This window comes from Ambystoma mexicanum, chromosome 9 (assembly GCF_040938575.1).
Source record: "Ambystoma mexicanum isolate Mex_15411 chromosome 9, UKY_AmexF1_1, whole genome shotgun sequence".
NCBI classification, from domain to species: Eukaryota; Metazoa; Chordata; class Amphibia; order Caudata; family Ambystomatidae; genus Ambystoma; species Ambystoma mexicanum.
The window spans coordinates 569,655,695-569,668,903 of record NC_090931.1 but is presented as its reverse complement, the minus strand read 5'-3'; the positions used below and the strand labels follow the sequence as shown (position 1 = coordinate 569,668,903).

The following is a 13,209-nucleotide window of genomic DNA, read 5'->3' as shown; positions in this document are numbered from 1 at the left end:
ACTTTCTACTAATCCGTCGGTTTGGGGGTGGTACACAGATGTTCTCAGGGTTTTAATATTAAGCATTTATTTTCCCTCTTGCATCAAACAGGACATAAAGGTGGTACCCTGGCCTATAAGGTTATCCTTTCGAAATCCTACTCTCAAGAGGAAAGTTAATAAATGCTTTAGTGTTCGTTGTGTAGTGGTGTTAAGCAGAGGGAATGCTTCTAGATAACGAGTGGCATAGTCCATGACTACTTGAATGAAACAATTTCCTAGTCTAGATTTCTCTAATGGGCCCACTATATTCATTGCTATCCTTGAAAACAGGATTTCAATGATGGATAATTGTTGCAATGGGCTGTCGGAACTGGAGTGTTGCTGTTTTCTGGCAGAGCTCACACGTCAGCACAAAGTTCTTAATAACGGCAAATACGCCTGCCCAATAGAATTTTGGTGTTATTTGGCTTTGCCTCTTCCCTACTCCTTAATGTGCAGCTGTCAGATGGGAGTGGCCTAGTTCTAAGAAAATGGGCCTTATTACGAGCATGGTGGTAGCTGTGCCTGTATGGCAGGCACAGCTACTGCCATGCTCGCTACCGGCACCCACGATTGGGCAATAACTGGCCCATTATGAGTTGAATGGGCCGGTAATTGCCCATTCGTGGGTGGCAATATTGCCGGGCTCCTGATCCCCATTCTGCCCGATAGGGCAGAAAGGGGGTGTGCAGCATGAATGCGCCGGCACTGTTGATAACGGTGCCAGTGCAATTACGAGTTATGCTTGCGGGTGCCACACAGCCCGCCAGGTAAGACCTGGTGGGCTGTCAGGCACCCGCGACCATAACTCGCAATTCGGCGGGACATTCATACCGTCACTGCCAGTTTCGTAATGAGGCCCAATCTGGCTGTTGCTTTGTGGGACTTCTAGTTGTGTTTGAGATACTCCCTCTGGAGTCACATCTCCAAACCTATACCGGCCTGACTGCATCCTGATTCCTTCGTGACTACATTTTCAAAGGCCTCCGAGAGGATGAGGTTCTTCCCCTGGGTGAACACTAGATCAGGTAAGGGGTCGACCTCCTCTGACTCTAGGGGCGGGGGTTTCTTTCTCCTGGAAAGGTCTGATTCTCCAAACCCTTTTAATCCCCGGTCTGTTTCGTTTTGTATGACAACTTCTTAGGATATCAGTAACAATGTTTTTCAAGTATCCCTTGAGCTTTCTTCTCATCCTTGTTTGCTGTATACAGATTATTTCTGTGATTGTGCAGGAGAATCCAAATAGCGACTCGAAGGTCTGGATCAATGGCTCCTGCCATAACATCTAACCCATATCTCCATGCCAAACTGGACTTTGAAGCTAGTCGTATATAGGTTCCTTCGGGAGGGTTTAATGTTAATTCAATGGCAATTGGGCATCTTTCTCTGGGTAGTATATGATTTCTGTGGTACTTTGTAGTCAAACCCTTTGGACTTTGGGTAGCAACCGTAGGGTCTTTGGCCTTGGGACTCAACTTGGTGAACAGTACAACTTTTGTCTGTTGGTAAAGATCCCACTCCTCTTACACCATATATGGCGGGTCAGAAGGAAGATGCAGACACACTGAGGACATTTCAAAGACTTGTTTATTAAAGAATAACAATAAGATCTAACTTTCCCTTTTGCTTTGGGGTATTCCCTACCTACCAAACTAAGGTGCTCATCAGGCATATGTGAATGTCCCAAGAAATACGTCCACACTCCAAAACTAACCCTAACTGACCCTACCACCTTTTGAGGTTGCACCTTGAAACGTCTGTTCCTCCTATTAGTGGACCTGAATTTGTGAATGGTGAGCAGGATTTAGGCTCAGCGAACTGGTATTTTTGGAGTGTGCACAAATTTCTTGTTTTGGATTTAAATAGGAGCTGCCATGGCTAGTCATTTGCCAATGAACCATGCCATGTTCACTTTTAGGTTTGCTTTGGTAAGGAGTCGTTTCAATCTGGCTAGTGAGATGTCCTTTGGCTTATGTGACCAAGGTCCAGTCTGCTGGCTTTGTGTTGGATTTCTGGAGCATATTTTGTTGTCATTTTGAGGATTTCAATACAGCATGTTTGCATAGTTCATATTGGAGTCCGCAGTTGTTATAACTAAGGCATTAGGATTGTGGTTGTGGTGGTGTTTCGCTTAGCTGGGACTATTGGTAGAAAGCTCCTTTTGGTTACTGCTTTGTTTCTACTTTTTTGTTACCTTTGTTTTTCAGTCAGGGATTGAGGCTTACTTGTTTGAAAGACTATGTGGTTATTTTCCATTGCTGTATTTTAAGTTGAGAACTCTTTGTTTTTAAGGTTGCCTGGCTGGATAAGATTGACAGACGCTACGCCTGGATAAAGCGTCAGTTGGTGGACTATGAAGAGAAGTACGGGCGCATGTTCCCGGCTGAGTGGTGCATGACAGAGAGGATTGCTGTTGAGTTCTGCACTGTTACAAGGTAGGCACAGAGACCTCTGAATGACCAGGAAAGTTGCCAACTCTTCAAATGGACTGGGGGAAGCACGTTTCCTTTCTCCAGTTATTGTCACATCTTGAAAAAAACATATTTTTGTTACTGTCTCCTGCTTAAAAGGTACTTAATCGAGGGCCAACTATTGAGGCATTAAGATGGACTATACTATTTCTTTTAAACCCTGTATGCCAAAAATTCCACTTTGTTGCTTTCTTTGCTATAATACCGTCCTTTTCTTTTTGTCAGGGTTTATACAGGAAGCAGAGATTTCTATAGAGGTTTACGGCATTGTCCCTGATTTTCAAGGAGTCACTTGTTTTGCCACGTCTACTCACCCCTTGTGAAAATAATGAACTATGTAAGTTGGAAAAGGGCTGCCCTAGACTAACGAGTTAAGTCAGTGTAGCAGAGTAGGTTATCTTAAATAACAAGTAACAGATGCAGGAGGGAGAATAGGGGTACCGTCTGGGCAGTTGTCTCTAACCTTGTAGGAAGACAAATACAAGTAAGGACTGGATAAATTGTGTTAGAACGAAGAACCTTTTATTCAAGATTTAATAGCATTATTATGAAGAGCATTGGAAAGCGGACGCCTGCTTGAATAGTGCTGTAACATGTTAAGTATCAGACTTCTAAGAATACCGGTGAGTGAGTACAGTAAGAAAGGTTAAGGCCTTCTGTCATTTCCATTGACAAAAGTATGGTTAAGGCCCTCACCAGCTACTGAAAATGTGCTGCCCAAATCTGCCCCTTAAGCTAAGCAATCTTAGAAAGCTACCTCCCTCACTTAGAGTTCCAGTTTTTCTCTACCATTTCAAGGCAAGATTCTAAATCTTCATTAGGTAGAGGGGATCATTTCTTTAAGCTCAGCCAGAACTAATTTGCACTTCCAGCATATACTATCAATAAAATCTTGAACAAAGTGTTAAAATAGCATTTACAAGTTAAAATAACTCCAGGTTTGGTAGCGGTTGAGGGCAATTCATCTCTTTTAGGTTTAGGTGCCCTTATTCAAAAAGTAGTGTAGGCTAAAAGTGAAAGTAAATAAGTAAATCTAACCAGAGAACATAAAAGACAGCCTTTTGTCCCATAATTAAACTGACCACCATAAATTAAAACAAAGCATGCTGCTACGAAAATGCTGCCTGGGGCATCAGTATGTCAGTTCGGGAATAATCAAGGAAACACAAAATCTGGTCTTTGAAATTAATCTGCATCAGTCTCTTCATTTTACTATTGTCTGATGCATATTTTTGGATATGAATCTCAACACGTGTCCTTATGGAAATGGAAATACCCAAAGGAGAATTCAGGTGGAAATGGTCCCAATACTAAGCAAATTAATGGGAATTCTGGCAGAGTGATTTTTTACATGTATCATGCTAACGTCTATACTGATAATACAGTAAGGGAGTCGGCAGGATGGCGCATCAAGATTGGACAATACCATGTGACTAGACTGAGATGAGTACTGAATTGGAGCATGCAGACTGGGACCGCGCTTGGAAAGAGTGGACTTTTTTTTAATAAAGCAATAATTTGCTTAAGACGCAATGGCAATATAACATAATGGACGAAAGGAGGAAAAGACATGATAAACCCTGGAAGGAATTTGTTTTTTTCCTGTTTGGGGCTATTTTGTCATTGCAGCTTGCAGAGTGATCACAGATGCATTTTATAACAGTTTCCTCTTTCAGATTGAGCTCTACCTTCTACGGGAAAAGACTGGTAAGCTACTTTTGTTGGGTGAGATGTGAGGAACCTGAGGGCATCCTCCCATCTACTCCTCTTTGATCCTCTTCTCAAGTGGCTAGCGAAAGGCTAACGCTTTTGTATCCTGATCCGGGGGGTGGATATGCGAGGGAGGATCACCTGGGTGGAGGGTCCTTGGGGTGTGGGAAGAGGATGTCTTCAGATGAGGCATGGTATCCCCCTTTCCCTGATCAATGCACCCTGCCCTACCCCTCCTTTTATAGGTTATGTTCAGTCTGCCCTTCTTTCATACAGACACACACACTGTCTCACATTTATATGCCTTTGGAGCGAAGAAGAGGTAACTAAGAGTAATGCACACTCCTATTGGTGCGCACCACTCTGATACTGAGACAAAGAAGAGGACTGTAAAACACTACAACCATGGTCAGGCATGTCCCACTAATTGGGTTCAGGCAAAGCACTTACACCTGCAGCCAGTTGAATGGCTACAGTTGAATATAAAAGGAAACCAGCAAATGGCAAGGGCAGATCTGCCTCGGGCAAGAGCAGCTTGGGACGAGAAGCCCTGGGGAAAAGGACATAGCAACCCTGTACGAAGCAGGCTGGAGAGGCGCAGGCAGAGAAGTCGTTGAGCGCTGCAGGGGAGCAACGACGCTGCAGCCTGAGCTGGCTGTGAGAAAGCCCTGTAGAATCAAGTGCTGTGTCCCCCCCGCTGGAGCTAGGGGACACTGAAGGCTGCCGGAAGCCACAAAAAGCAGCAGGAAGGTTCGGAAGAGACGGGTGCTGCTAGTCGGAGCTCCCGGCGAGTGAACGGGCAACGAGAAACCACAGAGGAGAAAGCCAAAAGCACCTGGAGGAGCTGCCAGAGAGAGGTGAGTGGGGGAAATGGAATAGTCACGCCGGGGCTCTTCAGGGGCGGGCTTGGGCACAAAGAGATGCTGACCTGATGAAAACACATGATAATGGGCTCAGGAAACCGGAGGTACGTTTTGTGAATGCCGAGCAAGCTGCAAAGTGTTTCATGTATTATTAAATACTGAACTAAGGAAAAGTTGTGCAAATTACATAATAGCACCGCACGAGTGAAAGGCAAGTAAGGTGCATTTTCGTATGCAGAGAAGCAAATAAAAAGGCAGTGATGAACAATGTAAAAGTAGGAACCAAATGAAAGAAAGTAACAAGGGCTTAGGATTCAAGTGAAAAGACAATTGATAAGTACTATTGTGACGCATGGAAGCAAGTTGTGACAAGGAATGCACCCCACAAAGTGAATGATGTGAAAGTCACGTTGTGACAGGGGCAAGAATTTGCCAAGGATAAATAGAGCTGCAAGTGGAAAATTTACACAAGTTCAAAGAGGGAGCCTCTGGTGGCAAGGACGTCCAATGAGAACAAGTGAATATAACAAAGTGCCAAGGATTATCGGTTGCGTGACCTGTAATCGGTGGACCGTGCGTCCGACAACTTCGCCTAGACCGAGTAACCCCTACTTGGAGTGAACCAAGGAAAGTTAAGTTACTAAAACTATTGTGCCTATCAAGTATTGAAAAAAACAAGCAAGTGAACTGTTGAAATTAAAAAGCCTGAAAGGTTGCCAAGTTGGTTTGGAGCACTTATTGAAAGTCAAGAAACTCCTTTGAACTTGCGGAAGGGAACCCCAAGCCCTATTGGAACTATGTTAAACTTGGGGAAGGGAACCCTGGGGACTATTGGAACTGTTTTGAACTTGGGAAGAGGCTGAAACGCAAGCCAAGAGCTGGAAGAAGCTTAGAACTTTAAATTGGAACACTATTTCTTTTGGTGCTGACATCGCTACACATTGTTTAGCTTTAGTTGTGAGGGCAAGTATAGGTTTTGGACACAGAGAGACTTTTAAGTTGAACTTATTGACTCAGACTATCCTTAGTTTCCTTAGGTAGGGAAATCTCACCTTAGCATAGGGCAAGTTAGGCCTTGCTCCTTCTTGACATTTAAGTTAATGAAAGTTTTTGGTTCGATCGTTGAATCTGTTGTCTGTGTCTTGCTTCATGATGCCTTCACAGAGAGCTGTATGGTGCCTCCATAACTCACTGGCACTCTTGTTTAATAATATGCAGTGCTCGTCAATGCATTCAAGTAACAGAAGCAATCCTTCCTCAGTAATCAAGGAAACCAAACTATGCATTAGAGTTACAGAACAATGGAAAAGAATGGCATGAAAAAGAGGCGATTGAACAAACACTTGTGTATGGGCGCCATACAAATGCCCATTAAATAAATAAATAAAACTGTTCTTAACTCTAGGGCTAGCTCTGTGGCCTAATCCATTGGGAAACAGCTAGAAAGAGACTTAAAACAACTAAGCACATTTAAGTCAGTAGATGAACTCCCAGACTTAATAAGTATATAGACCTTACCAAAGGAAAACTGAGACTGTTAGGAATACCTGGATACTGAAGCAAGGTTTTTCATAACACCCAAAGGAAAATACTCAATTCTGTTACAATCCTATGAGTGGGGAACCAGAATGTGGTGCATAGGAAGTGAGTAGAACATGTAAATTACGCCAGAATGAGGTCCCTGCTCACCATGGCTTCATGGTCAAAAGGGAATACGTATTTTCTATCAAAACGTTGAGCATACATGAAAAACTCCTGGTTCGAAAGGAGTAGATTGATCAAGTGCACAAAAAAGAACAAGCAGAAATAACGACAAAAGGCTACGAAGTGGAAATAGTTTTACTTCAGAGGGTCGAAAGTCTGGCTTGAAGGGCAGTTGATATAACATTGGAGGTCAGACTCAGAGGGTTAATAAAGGCAGGCTCATTGGTGTGATCAGTGAGCCGCAGGGAGCACTTATGCCTTCATCTCCAGAATGCGGTAGTTGCATAGTTTTGGGGAATTAAAGACTGCAAACGTGCAAAACTGATTGTGGGCTGAAGTTTGGTTCGGGAATTAATGAGAGAGGTACATTGACAAATACCAGAAGTGTGGTGAAGGAGAATAATGGGTCAATACTAGAACATGGTTCAGACCTCAGCTGAATCGCTTTTTCTAAGTCTCAGAAATTAAAAAGCTTTAACGACCAGAATACATTATTCAGGCTCTATTGGTTCCAGAAACAGTCTGCAAAATGCAGTTGATTCCAGAATGTATCCAGTGGCTTGCAGAACACACCATGGCTGAGCAGTTTCTTGAAGGCAGGCCAGATCAGCACAGTCAGAAAAGCCCTTTTAAAACACCAACAGCAAAACTATTGTGATCTTCTGTTGCTTTTTGAGTAATTGAAAGCCTGGTCCCTGTGCAATGAGACTCAAGGCTCAACACACTGCCTGCCATTATTTTATTTTTTTCTATAACCAAAGCTTTATTAACTCATCAATGTTCACATGTACAATAGCTTAGCATTTGCATAGATTGTTTAAGCTCGGCTCTGTACCATTTAACATTTCTTGCCATAGTAACTTCAAAACCCCCCTTCCAGCCTAACACCTCCCTACCCCCAAGCAGTCCTGTGAGACAACCCTCTGTATCCTCTCTTCTTTGGCTCAGTCCTCTTCCCCCTGTAATGTCCCGAGCACCCCAGTCTCTTTGTGATGTATAGGTTTGTATGGTCCTTGAGTGCATAGGTAAGAAAGGGCAACCAATTTTTCTTACATTTCTTAAGTGTCCCTCGTATTATCGCAGTCATTTTCTCCACATCCACAGTGTCCCAAATTTCATAATACCATTGTACAATAGATGGTGGTTCCATCTGTTTCCATTGTCTCGCTATACAGCTCCTCACACTCATCAGTAGGTTTGCCCATAGTGTTCCAGCTCCCCCTCCCAACCGTTGCTCCCCCAGGAGCCCCATAGCTCCATCAAGTTCTATGTCAACTCCTTATATCCCGACCACCTTCGACTTCACCTCCTGCCAGAAGTGCTTGAGCTGCGGACATCCCCACCAAATATGTTCCACCGTTCCCTCCCCCCACAGCCCCTCCAGCACAGTGCTGATGTGGAGTTGTACATTTTATGGAGTTTTTCCGGGGTGTAGTTCTACTGGTGTAGCAACTTGTATTGTAGCTCATGATGCTGTACCGAGGTATATGGGTGGTCGCACCATCCCTTTAAGGCGTTATCCCATTTCTTATCTGTGAATACTCTTCCCAGTGCCCTCTCCCATTTGCCCCTCATTGCCCAGCTCTCCAACTCCTCCTTGTCCGACAAGATCTTTATAGATGGCTGAAATCAGCCCCTATTGTTTTTGGTGGAAGACATTAACTTTTCCCATTTTATCTGTTCCCTTGTGGCCCCTTCCATTGATGTGGGGGCCCCTGCACAGTGTTTTAGCTGCTAGTAGGCATGCTGATCCACCATTCCAAGGTCAAACTCCCTACAGCAGCTTTCGAATGACCTGAATTGATTCTCCAATTTCCCTTACCCCTCCTGCTATCCATCTATTGAACCTGTTGTAATCCATTCCTGGTGGTAATGCTGGATTACGAAAGATAGGGGTTCAGAGCAATGGCTACAGTGCTAGCGTGAGTCTCCTATTTAATTGGTCCCAAAACGCCAGCGTATTCCTTGTGATCGGGGTTTCCATAAGCCCTCCTGGCCTGTCTTCCTTTCGCATCCACAGTATTTTCCAAAGGAATTCTCCCGCCACCGCTTGTACCATGATCACCCAGTGTATTGGTTATTCTCCCTCCCCCACTCCGCCATGGCTCTCAGTTGCGCAGCCTGAAGGTACTTTAGCACATTGAGGCAGCCCACCACCCCCTGAGTCTTACTTCTAAATAGGATGTTCCTCCCTATACATGGCTTTTTCCCATTCCAGATAAAACCCATGATGCTCTCCTGGATCTCTCATCAACTTCCCCGGCAAGAGCAAAGGGATTGCCTGGAAGAGATATAGTAGGCAGGGGAGAATATTCGTTTTAACAATGGCAATCCTTCATAGCCATGATACATACATCCCCCTTCCACTTTGTGAGGTCTGCTCAGATGCAATATATCACTGCAGTGCACTGAAATTGTGTAAACTAGGTCCTTAAAGGGAGCTTACTAGGAATGAAAAACTGGGACCTTGCACAGATTGTCAATACTACGGGGAGAGGCATGTCATGCCTTACTTTGCGATGATCTACAATGGCATGACATACTATTACATGAAATTCATGTGTGTTTTGAGTACACTGCTATCTCTTAAGTGGGGAAAAGGTGATTTGATATTTGGGCATAAGTAAATCAATATGTTCTTAGTGGAATTGCTGGAAACCAACAATTATGTGCTAATTAGAGATGATAGAGACTGATAATGATGTGCCTGTTACTTTCAAATAGAATTACAAAGAAAGTGACAGAATATTATTTATTCATCAAAATATTTGGGGCCTTAAAGGATGCGCCAGATGGCCTCAAAGACACACTAACTCTTAGAGACAGTTCAAGGGTTTTCCTTAAAATGCTTGTGAAGGAGCTCTGTAAGAGATGTCCCTCTCTTTCTTGCCTCCTGTGGGCTTTTCCCTCCCTAGCCCTGGCATCCCTAAATCCCAAGGTGGTCATTGAAGATCGGTGGCCCATACTATCTAATAGCTGTTGTGATGGGCTAAAGGTAAATGCATTATCTAGCTGACACCCTTGAGAGTCTTCTAGGTGGATCATATCCAGGGGTCACACAAGAACAGCTATGGTCTTAACAACTGGAATAAGTGCCTGCCAGTTGCCCAAGTGGGCCTTTCCTCTCACTTCCTTATAATTAGTGACCTGTGCTTCGCTCTGTCCCCTTTTCCTTCCTCCTACTTTCCAGTCTGCTCCTGCTCCCAACATATATCCCTTCTGTTGCTCTCTCCCTCATCTATCCCTCTGATGGTTCTCCTTCCTCTACTCCTACTTACTACTAGCCTCTGCCCACTATACACCCTTCCTTACCACTGTCAACTCCGTACTCTCTACTACTCCCTTTTTTCACTACTTCTCACGCCTACTATTCTACCTTTACATCTTTGCTACTCTCCACTCCCCTCACTACTCTGTCCTCCTCCTTCTACTCTTATGTTCTCACCCACTGCACTAATCTCTCCTCCCACTGCACTACAATCTCCTCCCACTGCACTCATCCCAATTCACTACACTCTTCTACCACTCGACTACTATCCTTGCACTTCTCCAGTCACCCTCCCTTCACTCAACCTTTACCAACCACTCTCTTACACCTCCTACACGCTCCCTTATTCTCACTCAACTTCCACACACTCCAATACCCAAATACCATTTTCTTTTTTTAAAATAAACTTTAATTTCTTCGAAGAGCTCCCATTACAGACATGCATGAGAGCTACAATATACAGTTTCTTCCCATCATTCTTACATTCAGTTCTCATCTCCAACATCTATAGGCTCTTGAGTATAACCATTATAACTTCCCCTTTCGCTATTTTAATCTTATCAGTGTACGGTTGAACATAAGCTTCTTCTTTAAAAACAATAGAGTGCATTGCAGGTTAGTACTACCTTCACTACCTTCAAGGATAGAGACCTTACGAAGAATGTTGGGTTTAAAGTACATTTCTTCCTTGTCCTTTGTGAACTCGTGGAGTGCCATCCATGTATTCAAGTATTTTGTATATGAGCTATATGCCAGAGCCGTCACCTTTTCAATAGCCATAAGTACCCATGGTCCCACCCACCACCGGCCCATGTTTGTTTTTCCATGCTTGTGCTAAATTGATTCTGGCAGCGCTCAGCATGTGGGTGATGAGGGTGGCTCTATTTCCAGTGTTTGCATAACTTCCTTCGGGTGTAGGTCAAATGGTCGAATCTAAATGGTCGACAGGACAAATGGTCGACACCAAAAGGCCGACAGGTCAAATGATCACATTTTTTTTGTTTTTTCACATTTTTTTTGTTTTTTGGGGGTCCCCCAACCCCCTTTTTTTTGCTTAAAACCCCTTTTTTTCCGTAAAAATAAAACCTAAAAAAAATATGTAACTAAAAAAAAATTCGGTAATTTGTCCTGTCGACCAAATTGTGTCGACCATTTGTCGACCGTTTGACTAGACACCACTTCCTTCTACTGCCTCTACTAGCAAAACCACTGCTTGGTCAAAAGGAAGCTGTACCCCCATCAAATTTTTGATATGACTCAAAACTTCCTTCCAATATGTCTCTGCCACCGGACAGGCCCACCACGTGTGGATCAGGTCCCTGATCCTGACCAACCAATATCTTAACTTGCGTATGCTTCTAAAATTCTCCTCCATGCTCTGCTGCAGCCTCCTTCCTCCACCTGGACTCTTGGTCTGCCTTCTGCTTTCATCTCTCCCGAACAGCCCACACTGCCATGTCCTTTGGGCCAGGTTAAAGGAATCGACTAACGTAAAACAGGCTTCAAACTCTGCCCCCTTTAGCGTGACGACGTTGGGTGCCGTATATATATAGCACGTCACTAAGCCTCATATCTGAGTTACTTTTTTCTGCGTGCTCGACACTCTTTAGGGACACAGTGATCGAGTCTTCAACTCTTTTGACATATTCTCATCAGGTTTTGTATTTTTCATTTGACCGCCAGAAGGCTTTGCCTCGGATTTCAAGGTCCAGATGCTAGAAATGTAGCGAAAGAAGCTGCTGCAAGCGCATGGGGCCTCAACCCAAGCAGCAGGCCTTGGTAAGCCATCCCCACGCAAGCCCCATTGCCGACACCATTGGCTTCAGGTAATCCTTCGGCTAGACGCCGAAGACGGCACCAAAATATTTAATGCTGGGGCCTTCCCACAAACCGCAAGGTTCTGTTACTGAAAGTAATATGCCTCTGAACCATTGCTGATCCAGTAACCTCCCTGTGGCAGCATCCCTGCTCCATCATGACCAGAAAGTACAGGCCGGCAAGAGGGGACCAGTCATTTTTGTCTTCTCACCCTTCCCCGCAAGGTCTTATTGTGCAGGCTGCCACATTTTCCACCAGACCAACATCGTCAACCTCCAATCTGCCTCCTGACAGAGAAGATAAAAGAATTGGCACTATGGCCAAGAAAGTTTTGACCTCCGGCTGCATAGCTCTGAAAGCTAATAACGTGGCCAGTGGTTTAGCATAATACTCTTTCAGCCTCTGGAGGGCAGTGGAGGGGGAAATGTGGGATAGCTTCTTACAGCTGGTGGAGCATGGGAAAGAAGTGGCCAGGCATTAGCTGCAAACGGGCCTGGACATGGCCGACTGCATGGGCCATTCAATGGCATCCGCTATTGCATTGAGGAGGCAGGCCTATTTAAGGTCTTCAGGCTTTTTGCCTAATGTTGAAAACAAACTGCTGGACATGTCCTTTGAGGGTGATTTCATTTTCGGCCAGAAGGTCGATGGCTCCCAAGAACAATTTAAGGAGTCAAAGATTGCTGCAAAGTCACTGGGCCTAGCTGCGCAGCCGGCCAAACCTGCCTTCAGCTTCGCCTCTAGGAGCAGGGGCTACAGACGCTATGGGCCTCATCACGAGTTGGGCTGTATTCCCGGCTGTAATACCTCCGACTGTAATAGCCCTAGCACTGACCGGTCTGGTGGTATTACCACCCGATCACGGGTTGGGCCTTAATGGTAAATCCCCATTCCTGATTGGGTCCATTGGATCCAATGGGGAATTTTCGGTGCTAATACTGCGGGCTGATACAGCCGGCTGTAATACCGCAGAAAACAGGGATTTTCACCTCCAGAAAAAAGCTGGAAGTAAAACAGGCGATTTAGCGCCCAACTAATGATAGGGCCAGCCCTTAAATGCGGTGGTAATACCATTACCGCCGCATTTAAGGGCTACAGCCCAACTAGTGATGAGACCCAATGTGTCTTACAGCAGGAAGGCGCAGCTCTTGCAGGCCAGACAAGGGAAGAAGTGTTTCTCACGCCCTGGAAGGGGCAGGGTTTCTTCCAGAGGCCAACAAACAGCAGCGGGGGTGGCCCCACCCTCTAAGCCGCTTTGATTTTTCCCCTCCCACAACTTGCCGTTTGGTAGACAGCTGTCAGAGCAATGGCCCCAACGGCAGTTGTTCACCTTTGACGCCTGCGCCCTGGAGGT

At 44.8% G+C, this 13,209-nt stretch overlaps 1 protein-coding gene across 1 annotated transcript in view; it reads left to right on the top strand.

The window, feature by feature from the left end:
- VPS53 (VPS53 subunit of GARP complex) overlaps positions 1 to 13,209 on the top strand; it is a 1,349,775-nt gene that overhangs the window by 637,709 nt on the left and 698,857 nt on the right. Inside the window, exon 10 of the mRNA XM_069615168.1 lies at positions 2,314 to 2,456. Coding sequence (XP_069471269.1) covers positions 2,314 to 2,456 — 143 coding nt within the window. The remainder of the gene's footprint in view (positions 1 to 2,313; positions 2,457 to 13,209) is intronic.